A 12,602-nucleotide genomic window follows, 5' to 3' on the forward strand; every position below is an offset into this window, starting at 1 on the left:
TCATTGGCCGGAAGAAAAAACCTCCAACTCTCCCTTCTTCCTCGCAACTTCCTACAAAACCGGCAACCTCCTATGGCGGCGGCGGCGGCGGATTTACCACTACCGACTCAACACAAACCATCACTACCGATGAGGCTAAACTCTTTCGTCGCCACCACCCGCGTCGGAAAGCGATTCAAACTCACCCAACGAAGCACAACCTTCACAACCGAACTCCGCGCCGGCACCGCCACTTTCCTCACGATGGCCTACATTCTCGCCGTAAACGCTAGCATCCTCACCGACTCCGGCGGCACGTGCTCCGCCGCCGACTGCACACCCCTCTGCTCCGACCCGACCCTCCCCCTCTCCGCCTGCACCGGTCCGACCCACCACGTCATCCAACCGGACATTTCCTGCAAATTCCGACCCGTCAACCCGGGTTACTCCGCCTGCCTAGAAACGACCCGAAAAGATCTAATCATCGCCACCGGAGCCTCGTCGCTCATCGGGAGTTTCATAATGGGTGTTTTCGCAAATCTCCCTTTAGCCTTAGCTCCCGGAATGGGCACCAACGCTTACTTCGCCTTCGCCGTCGTCGGGTTCCACGGGTCGGGTCAATTACCGTACAGAAGCGCTTTAGCCGCCATTTTCATCGAAGGCTTAATCTTCCTTCTAATCTCCGCCGTCGGATTACGAGCCAAAATCGCCAAATTAATCCCAAAACCCATCAGAATCTCATCCTCCGCCGGAATCGGACTGTTCCTCGCCTTCATCGGATTACAGAGCAATCAAGGAATTGGGCTAATCGGGTACAACGCCTCGACCCTCGTCACCATCGGAGCCTGCCCGAAGAATTCCCGGGCAGCGTTAGCTGCAGTCGTAACTGCCCCAAATGGAACGGTCAGTTTGCTCCGGAACGGCGCCGTTTCCGATCAGATTCTCTGCCTGAACAACCGAANGGCAGTCGTAACTGCCCCAAATGGAACGGTCAGTTTGCTCCGTAACGGCGCCGTTTCCGATCAGATTCTCTGCCTGAACAACCGAATGCAAAGCCCCACGTTCTGGCTCGGCGTGGTGGGATTCGCCATCATTGCGTATTGTTTGGTGAAAAACATCAAAGGCGCGATGATATACGGCGTCGTTTTCGTGACGGCGGTTTCGTGGTTCCGTAACACCGTCGTAACGGTATTTCCCGACACGACGGCCGGCGACTCTGCGTTTAATTATTTCAAGAAGGTCATCGACGTTCATTGGATTAAAACCACCGCCGGAGCTTTGAGTTTCCGGGATTTGGGGAAACCCCATTTCTGGGAAGCGATGTTCACATTCCTTTATGTCGACATTCTCGACACCACCGGAACTCTGTACTCCGCCGCCCGTTTCGCCGGATTCACCGACGCCGCCGGCGACTTCGAGGGGCNGGTTTAAATCCTACCGCTAATGCAACCAAAGGTAGCCAATGAAATAAGTGAATGATTACGATACTAGAGCAAATGAGAGATATATGAATGAACCGAGACCACATCTAAATGAGACAGATCCTGATGATAGGATGACTAAAAAAAGTTTAAAACAATTGAAAGTTATTAGCTGTGCCAACAAGATGCACCTTCCTTCTTGTGGCTCAATTGTAGGACTCGTGATTAAGCATACTTTACTTGACAATTCTACGTTGGTGATCTCTTAGAATTTTTTTCGGGATATATGTGAGTAAATATAAAGCATGCTAGAAAAACTCGTATTGATATGTGGGGATAGTCTTCACTTTCTTAAGAAGCAAGAAATGTCGGGATCATCAAATGTCAAATCTAGATTCCAAATCCTAATTTAAATCCTGAGCAGGACTCGCTATAACGATAACGTACGTGTGTGTGAGAGAGATTCAAAATTTGGTTTGGACACCTGATGGTTTTGATATTGGCCTACATCTCGTTACGACATAATTATGTTACTTACTCTTCGTTTATAACAGTAAAAACTATTTATATATTTATTTTCAAACATTTAATTAAAATTTATTAACTTAATTTCAATATATATTTTGAAAATTTTCGTTTTGAGTAGTTAAAAATTAATAATAAAAATAAAATAAATATATAATATATAATTGTATTTTAACATAGATATGTTTTAAAATTAAAATAAATTTAGTTGGTACTATTCTTCAACAAAGGGCAAAAATGAAATAACTTTAAAGAAAAGGGTTATATAGAGAAATAAATTCTAAATATAGGGTTTCTATGTAAATTTACAAAAGTTGGTCTGCTATTTCGGTCTATACGGGCCAGCCCAAATTTTACGACTGGAGGCCCGGCCCATGTTCTGAATGGTTAGCCCATTAAGTTTTGGGCTGACGTGTTAATATACTTACGGTTAGCCCATTAATGGTTAGCCCATTGTTATTAGTCATGTACTTACGGTTCGTTCTATCTGAGTTAATCGTTGTTAGTTTAAACTTCTTTTTTAAAAATTGGTATAATAATAATAATTTATATTCAAGATAAACACAATATAATATGTATTTACGAAGATTAATCATTCAGTACTAGTGAACTAATGTGAGATCCACGTCGGTTGGAGAGGAGAACAAAGCATTCTTTATAAGGGTGTGGAAACCTTTTGCTAGTATACTCGTTTTAAAATCCTCGAGAAAAAATATGAAAGATGACCATATTTGCTAGCGGTGGGCTTAGACTATTACAAATGGTATCAAAGCCTAACGCCGTAGTGGATTGTGAGATCTCACAATGATTGGAGAGAGAAACGAGTGTTAGCGAGGACGTTGGGCCTCGAATGAGAGTGAATTGTGAAATTCTACATCGGTTGGAGATAACGTGGAAACATCATGTTTTAGATTTATTCTACGTCCCCTTAATAGGAAAACATCTGTGACAAATTCGATTAAACCAACTAGGACCAAACGTAGCCACGAAGAATTTGGGTCGTAGCCCAAATTCAATGCCTCGACCTTGACCTCAGGCAACCCTATGGTTCCCCTCTCAAGGGGACGTGTCATGCATGTCCTAGACTCGTGGCTTCTTAGTTCAATCCAATTTGGTATATATGTAACCTAATTCTCAGGAGAACAGTAACAAATTCTACCGGGTTCTTCTATAAATACACCTCTTCAACTTTGAAAATGTAATCTCTTCCCGGTTCCAGAACTCTTGCTATACTAAAATTCTCTATACTAACTTAGCATCGAAGCTTGTGTGACAAACACTATTGAAGTGTGGAAATTTTTCTTACTTTATAGGTCACGTTATCTCCTATCAGGTAAATTTTACCGTTGCTATTTACAACAAAAAAAGTCAAATATCGGAGTAGATATTTTAACCGCTAACNATATGTGATATATTTGTTATATATGTACGTAATTAAGATTGAGTCATATATGGTTATCATATAAAGTATTAATTTTCTCAATTAATGGATTTGTAAGGAGAAATTAAATAGTTCGTGGTACAGTGCCGAGTGCCCTACCTAACCCTTCAACAAGTCTATCTTTACCCTTTATGTCTATTATGATGTCTCTGTCTTGCTTATGTCTCAACTTATTTTCAATGCCCACTTCGTGTGGTGGTGCGTTGGATGATGTATTGTCCTCCTCGATTGCATCATGGCACTCGTCTAGGCCCTTGCGTGGTCGGATGGGCACCACTTGAGGATCGCCACTTCTATTGTCGCAACGTGAGAGTCACAACCTACTCTCTTCATAGTATGGTTGTGACATTCTCCCCCACTTAACTTAGTCATCGTCCTCGATGACTTACTCGGGTCACAATCTGTACAAACTCATTGTATAAGATACCCCAACTCATATATCTCTACCTGAATGATTTAGATCAAATAATTTGTAACAATTACAAAATGAGTCGTATCTTTGGGCTTCCAAATTTTTAGAACGCGTTTACTGGAAAGATTAGCGGTATTACATGGGATGTCCATGAAGAAATTCAGTGAGTAGAACCTCTTGAAGAAAGTACACTACCCGAAATTGGTCGATCAAAGGAACACTAAAAGAATAAATGATTTCAAAACTCTGCAATAGACAAACGACGTATGCAATCAGTCGGAATAGACACATCTCAACACAAAATATATGAATCGGGCAAAAAACAGTGACGTTTTAGACATGATTAGACATGATTTTGGAGGAGACCAATTGGATTGTAATGGTTTAGTGGAAAACATTGATAAAAGGTGATGTATTTAGGTCTAGGAAATTTGAAGCAACTAAGTTGGGTTAGGTTAAGATAGTCTTTTTGACTATAATGAAATATTAATATATTGTGAAAAGAGATATTGTCCCCTTTCAATTGAGATTATATGTTTTGTACTTGTGGGAAGCAAACAAGTTAGGGAGAAGAAAGATCAAGATCCAACGACTTTTAGGTCATTGACCTACTCGGCTCGGTTGCAAAAGTCAAGCTTAATTCGAATCTCTTTGTTGCCATCGAAGCTTGGCTTGACTTCTTGGTTTAAATCCTACCGCTAATGCAACCAAAGGTAGCCAATGAAATAAGTGAATGATTACGATACTAGAGCAAAGGAGAGATATATGAATGAACCGAGACCACATCTAAATGAGACAGATCCTGATGATACGATGACTAAAAAAAGTTTAAAAGAATTGAAAGTTATTAGCTGTGCCAACAAGATGCACCTTCCTTCTTGTGGCTCAATTGTAGGACTCGTGATTAAGCATACTTTACTTGACAATTCTACGTTGGTGATCTCTTAGAATTTTTTTCGGGATATATGTGAGTAAATATAAAGCATGCTAGAAAAACTCGTATTGATATGTGGGGATAGTCTTCACTTTCTTAAGAAGCAAGAAATGTCGGGATCATCAAATGTCAAATCTAGATTCCAAATCCTAATTTAAATCCTGAGCAGGACTCGCTATAACGATAACGTACGTGTGTGTGAGAGAGATTCAAAATTTGGTTTGGACACCTGATGGTTTTGATATTGGCCTACATCTCGTTACGACATAATTATGTTACTTACTCTTCGTTTATAACAGTAAAAACTATTTATATATTTATTTTCAAACATTTAATTAAAATTTATTAACTTAATTTCAATATATATTTTGAAAATTTTCGTTTTGAGTAGTTAAAAATTAATAATAAAAATAAAATAAATATATAATATATAATTGTATTTTAACATAGATATGTTTTAAAATTAAAATAAATTTAGTTGGTACTATTCTTCAACAAAGGGCAAAAATGAAATAACTTTAAAGAAAAGGGTTATATAGAGAAATAAATTCTAAATATAGGGTTTCTATGTAAATTTACAAAAGTTGGTCTGCTATTTCGGTCTATACGGGCCAGCCCAAATTTTACGACTGGAGGCCCGGCCCATGTTCTGAATGGTTAGCCCATTAAGTTTTGGGCTGACGTGTTAATATACTTACGGTTAGCCCATTAATGGTTAGCCCATTGTTATTAGTCATGTACTTACGGTTCGTTCTATCTGAGTTAATCGTTGTTAGTTTAAACTTCTTTTTTAAAAATTGGTATAATAATAATAATTTATATTCAAGATAAACACAATATAATATGTATTTACGAAGATTAATCATTCAGTACTAGTGAACTAATGTGAGATCCACGTCGGTTGGAGAGGAGAACAAAGCATTCTTTATAAGGGTGTGGAAACCTTTTGCTAGTATACTCGTTTTAAAATCCTCGAGAAAAAATATGAAAGATGACCATATTTGCTAGCGGTGGGCTTAGGCTATTACAAATGGTATCAAAGCCTAACGCCGTAGTGGATTGTGAGATCTCACAATGATTGGAGAGAGAAACGAGTGTTAGCGAGGACGTTGGGCCTCGAATGAGAGTGAATTGTGAAATTCTACATCGGTTGGAGATAACGTGGAAACATCATGTTTTAGATTTATTCTACGTCCCCTTAATAGGAAAACATCTGTGACAAATTCGATTAAACCAACTAGGACCAAACGTAGCCACGAAGAATTTGGGTCGTAGCCCAAATTCAATGCCTCGACCTTGACCTCAGGCAACCCTATGGTTCCCCTCTCAAGGGGACGTGTCATGCATGTCCTAGACTCGTGGCTTCTTAGTTCAATCCAATTTGGTATATATGTAACCTAATTCTCAGGAGAACAGTAACAAATTCTACCGGGTTCTTCTATAAATACACCTCTTCAACTTTGAAAATGTAATCTCTTCCCGGTTCCAGAACTCTTGCTATACTAAAATTCTCTATACTAACTTAGCATCGAAGCTTGTGTGACAAACACTATTGAAGTGTGGAAATTTTTCTTACTTTATAGGTCACGTTATCTCCTATCAGGTAAATTTTACCGTTGCTATTTACAACAAAAAAAAGTCAAATACCGGAGTAGATATTTTAACCGCTAACTCCAATTATTTAAGATAAGCATATAGGATAAAAATACGTTAAATAAATTATATAATAGTTGAAATTCATAGATATTTTACATTTTTTGTTCATAGTTTATACATCCTAAAATAAACAAATATACAAATCTAAAGTAGTGTGACATCAACTTCCACTGAATGTCATGATTAGGTTTGAATTAGGTGACAAAAGTCGATCATATATTAAATTTTATGAATTGAATATACTATAGTCTATAATATAGACATTTAATATTGCTAAATATATTATTCATATATGTTAAAGTCAAATATATTTCTACCATTATGGAAAATGACATTTACTTCTAAAACTATAAATTCTATTTATGATGTTCATTGTGTAAATAAATAATACAATTACTTATATTCAAATATAAGTAATTGAATCAATTTTTTTTTTAAGAATTAAGACTAATATTTCGATAAAAAATTTGATTAAATTTCTCGTGTATTTCATTCAGACTTTGTAACCGCCTAAGCCCACCGCTAACCGATATTGTCCTCTTTAGGCTTTTCTTCTAAGGGATTCCCCTTAAGGATTAAAACGCGTCTACTAGGGAGACGTTTCCACAACCTTATAAAGAATGTTTCGTTCTCCTCTCCAACCGATGTGGGCTCTCACAATCACCCTTCTTAGGGGTGGCACACATCCCAGTGATTGGCTTTGATATCATTTGTAACAGTCTAAAATCACCTCTAGCAGATATTGTTTCCTTTGGCCTGTTACGTATCCCCATCAGCCTCACGGTTTAAAAATACGTCTACTAGGGAGAGGTTTCCACACATTTATAAAGAATGTTTCGTTCCCCTCTCCAAACTAACGTGAAATTTTACAATAAAATTTACATTGTTCAAAGGTGGTTTTATCCACCCGATGACCAACTCGAAAGGACACATTTGTTTTTAGACTCAATCTTTGGAATTAAAATAAAAATAAAATGAAATAAAAAATTTGAATTTACCCTTTGGGGAGCTTTAAAAGTTACATATATTACATGTTTGTGGAAAAAAGTTTATAAAATTTTAAAATAAAGTTTGAATGAATTATTTAAAGCATGGAGAATTTTAAAATGGGAAATATTATGAGTTAAGCCATTACAATCCAATATTTAGATATCTTCATATCAAATTATGAGGTTCTAAGTTCATCAAACACGATTCCTTCCATTTTTTAATATTAAAACGATACCAATCTGTCATTTATTATATATTTTACAGATCCCAATTGTTTCTATAATATTTATTTTTAAGCTTACGTCTTCATATTAATATTATATAAATATATATTATTTTTATGGTATTACATGCCCGTTAATATCTTTTTGTCCGATCTTAATGGTGTTCGTGGATTGAGTTGATTTGAATCAAGTTGAAACCATAAATCTTTTGGAATAAGTTCCAGACTAAATTTAGGTTAATTGAATTTTTACCATCATCGGAATTTTTTTTATCATTGAGTACTGGGTTAAATTATTATTTTAGTTTTTAAATTTTATTAGATATTTGAAATTTCATAAACTCAAAATTTTTTAAAAATAGTTAATTAAAATTTAAAAAACTAAATATATATATATATTTATAAGTAGATCTATAAATTTTATTTATTTAATTTTCATAAATTTAAAAGTTAAATAATCAAATAAACAGATGTTAATATTAAAATGGATATTTTTTAAACAACCTTAATATGATGTAAGTGGAAAATGAGATTTAATCTTAAATAAAACAAACCATTTTTTGTTGGTCGGTGGATTGGATGAACCAACGTCATCAATNAAAAAAAAAAATTAAAAATTCGAGTTATTTTGTGGGTTGTCATTTTTTTGGTTAGGTTAACCCGGTTTAGATGATGACCTTGGTCAAGATGCTCCAATTAAACTGAGCACCTTAGGATCGTGTGTGATGGCAGAGGATCTAAATCCTAGTGCTCCTAGACTAAGAAAGACTTGAGGAGTAAAAAAAGAGCAGCCGGGTTAGAAGTTTGCGTTTAGCTCCTAGCCACCTTAGGAATCCAATAGACCTCCTCAACTCCGAGAATATGACTAAGTTGAAATTTAAATTATGGATTACGTGCATATGTGTTCGATAAAAATACCTCCCTTGAAAAGCATGCATGTGAGAACTCATTTAAGATTTAGGGTGCTACAGTTAGTGTGGTTTTCCATCTTGACCTATGCCAATACGTTTCTAGTAGACCATGTACCCCAGATTTGTGAGCTATCAAAGGTTTAGACCTGTGTGTATTCAAAGATTGGTTTAGGTCAAAGAGCTAACACCGAATGTTTTGGAAACGAGAGATGAGATTTAAATTGCCTAAATGCTTTTAAGAATCTAATAAACCTCCACGACATTCGAAAATGACAAAGGTAGTCTCTTACGCTGATAGCAGCCATTATAGTGTGTGAGTAGCTTCTATTTTCCGTTCCACTCTGGTATAGTACTATTGAGCTAGGTGTAAGGTTGATTAGATTACCATGCACAGTGGATTAGTCCTATGGTTGGACGTTGATCATGCGGGTAGTCCGTGGTTACCCTGCATAAAGGATCCATCCTGTAGGAAAGTGTTGACCATACAGGTAACCAATGGAGTTGGCACGTATCAGGGGTCGCGCCCCCAACCTTGGATGACTGGAAGGTTCTGTGGGTAGGGTTCGCCAGATACCTATCACAGATGATTAGAGTAGGTTAGCACACATCATGTTGTCTCCACCAGAGAGAGTTTTACGAGGTAGCCTCTCGACCCAGAACACTGGTTACACACTGTTTAAGCAGAGCAAGCTATCTAAGTCTAAGAACCAAAAAGTAGTTCATCCGAGAGATGAAACTTTTTTGCCCAGAAGACCTACGACACCAGAAGTGGGTGAACTACCCCCTCTATATCCAAAGTAGGTCTTTGAGCAGCTAAAGTACCACTCGGAACTTCGAGTAACTCCAGATACTCAGATAGTAGTAGAGACTAGGCCCGAAATTTCCTCTTTTTGTTGTCATCCTTTAACTAGAAAATAAAATTAAATTCTCACTATTATTATGTTATAACGAAAAAAAACAAAAATTGATACGATGGTGAGATGTTTGGGACATTTGAAAAAGATGAAAAGAATATGAAAAAGAAAATTAAGAACTTTATTCTATAAAATCTTGTGGACCAAACCATACTTTTATTCCATCCTACTTCATTTTCGAGTAGACATTCGAATCAAACCAACGAGATAGACGACTTATTTGTTCAGATTGCACAACTCACACACTCGATCTGGATGAAGAACACGAAGAACAAAAAAAAGAACATGCAAGGAGTAGACGTAATAGCTCAAGTCCACCGCTAGCCGGTATTGTTCTCTTTGGGTTTTCCCTTTCAAATTTCTCCTCAAGGTTTTTAAAACGCGCCTTCTAAGAAGAGGTTTCCACACTTTTATAAAGAATGTTTCGTTCTTCTCTCTAATCAACGTGAGATCTCACAATAAGATTTTATCTTAGAAACTACACGTAAGAATATAGTTGTGTTTCACTTTTTCAAATTACTTAACTCTTAAGTTTTCTTCACGAGTAAACTTAACCTATAAATAACTAGTAAGTTTGGCAACCTACATCACCTTGACCCTGAAGTATAGATGAAAATTTAGTCGGGTTGGAATTAAAAGACTTGATATGAACTAAAACATCTCGGTCATACCCTAAACCCTAAAATTATTATAAGATATTCAACCATGACATGATCAATCTTGCTCGTGAAATGATTTGAATTTCAAACCAGTGTTCTTGCCTTGACATATTTAATTAGCAAGGTTATCCAGATCGTACTTTCCCTTATAATGTTTCCATGTTTTGAGAATATTTGCTATTTAGATCTAAAAATTTTATTTTTCGATAAGGTGTTACGTCAAATTCCAAAGAACTGCAATCTATTTGGAATGGAATTTAATTAATTTAGGAGTTTTAGCATTTTTGAACTAAGAGTTTGTATATCAAGTCGCTTACGAGGATTCTTAGATTCAATTGGCTACCGTTACCATATTATTACAGCTTTGAATGTAAACATGCTAAATGTGAATACACCTAATTTTTCAACTTCGTTTCATCTAACTTTAGTGATTCGGAGTCAATCGAAGAATCCATGTTCTTATGGCTCCAGCTCGACCTCTCGATTGATCAGATTCGANGTGTGATGGCAGAGGATCTAAATCCTAGTGCTCCTAGACTAAGAAAGACTTGAGGAGTAAAAAAAGAGCAGCCGGGTTAGAAGTTTGCGTTTAGCTCCTAGCCACCTTAGGAATCCAATAGACCTCCTCAACTCCGAGAATATGACTAAGTTGAAATTTAAATTATGGATTACGTGCATATGTGTTCGATAAAAATACCTCCCTTGAAAAGCATGCATGTGAGAACTCATTTAAGATTTAGGGTGCTACAGTTAGTGTGGTTTTCCATGTTGACCTATGCCAATACGTTTCTAGTAGACCATGTACCCCAGATTTGTGAGCTATCAAAGGTTTAGACCTGTGTGTACTCAAAGATTGGTTTAGGTCAAAGAGCTAACACCGAATGTTTTGGAAACGAGAGATGAGATTTAAATTGCCTAAATGCTTTTAAGAATCTAATAAACCTCCACGACATTCGAAAATGACAAAGGTAGTCTCTTACGCTGATAGCAGCCATTATAGTGTGTGAGTAGCTTCTATTTTCCGTTCCACTCTGGTATAGTACTATTGAGCTAGGTGTAAGGTTGATTAGATTACCATGCACAGTGGATTAGTCCTATGGTTGGACGTTGATCATGCGGGTAGTCCGTGGTTACCCTGCATAAAGGATCCATCCTGTAGGAAAGTGTTGACCATACAGGTAACCAATGGAGTTGGCACGTATCAGGGGTCGCGCCCCCAACCTTGGATGACTGGAAGGTTCTGTGGGTAGGGTTCGCCAGATACCTATCACAGATGATTAGAGTAGGTTAGCACACATCATGTTGTCTCCACCAGAGAGAGTTTTACGAGGTAGCCTCTCGACCCAGAACACTGGTTACACACTGTTTAAGCAGAGCAAGCTATCTAAGTCTAAGAACCAAAAAGTAGTTCATCCGAGAGATGAAACTTTTTTGCCCAGAAGACCTACGACACCAGAAGTGGGTGAACTACCCCCTCTATATCCAAAGTAGGTCTTTGAGCAGCTAAAGTACCACTCGGAACTTCGAGTAACTCCAGATACTCAGATAGTAGTAGAGACTAGGCCCGAAATTTCCTCTTTTTGTTGTCATCCTTTAACTAGAAAATAAAATTAAATTCTCACTATTATTATGTTATAACGAAAAAAAACAAAAATTGATACGATGGTGAGATGTTTGGGACATTTGAAAAAGATGAAAAGAATATGAAAAAGAAAATTAAGAACTTTATTCTATAAAATCTTGTGGACCAAACCATACTTTTATTCCATCCTACTTCATTTTCGAGTAGACATTCGAATCAAACCAACGAGATAGACGACTTATTTGTTCAGATTGCACAACTCACACACTCGATCTGGATGAAGAACACGAAGAACAAAAAAAAGAACATGCAAGGAGTAGACGTAATAGCTCAAGTCCACCGCTAGCCGGTATTGTTCTCTTTGGGTTTTCCCTTTCAAATTTCTCCTCAAGGTTTTTAAAACGCGCCTTCTAAGAAGAGGTTTCCACACTTTTATAAAGAATGTTTCGTTCTTCTCTCTAATCAACGTGAGATCTCACAATAAGATTTTATCTTAGAAACTACACGTAAGAATATAGTTGTGTTTCACTTTTTCAAATTACTTAACTCTTAAGTTTTCTTCACGAGTAAACTTAACCTATAAATAACTAGTAAGTTTGGCAACCTACATCACCTTGACCCTGAAGTATAGATGAAAATTTAGTCGGGTTGGAATTAAAAGACTTGATATGAACTAAAACATCTCGGTCATACCCTAAACCCTAAAATTATTATAAGATATTCAACCATGACATGATCAATCTTGCTCGTGAAATGATTTGAATTTCAAACCAGTGTTCTTGCCTTGACATATTTAATTAGCAAGGTTATCCAGATCGTACTTTCCCTTATAATGTTTCCATGTTTTGAGAATATTTGCTATTTAGATCTAAAAATTTTATTTTTCGATAAGGTGTTACGTCAAATTCCAAAGAACTGCAATCTATTTGGAATGGAATTTAATTAATTTAGGAGT

The 12,602-nt window shown here is 36.8% G+C and overlaps 1 protein-coding gene across 1 annotated transcript; it reads left to right on the plus strand.

Moving 5' to 3' along the window:
* Positions 1-1,410, plus strand: LOC111781598 (adenine/guanine permease AZG1-like). Its single transcript, XM_023662283.1, has 2 exons — positions 1-854; positions 942-1,410. Exons 1-2 carry the CDS (start codon positions 73-75, stop codon positions 1,408-1,410), a joined length of 1,251 nt encoding a protein of 416 aa, XP_023518051.1. The 5' UTR covers positions 1-72.
* Positions 1,411-12,602: the final 11,192 nt, after the last annotated feature.

This window comes from Cucurbita pepo, chromosome LG19 (assembly GCF_002806865.2).
Source record: "Cucurbita pepo subsp. pepo cultivar mu-cu-16 chromosome LG19, ASM280686v2, whole genome shotgun sequence".
Taxonomy (NCBI): Eukaryota; Viridiplantae; Streptophyta; class Magnoliopsida; order Cucurbitales; family Cucurbitaceae; genus Cucurbita; species Cucurbita pepo.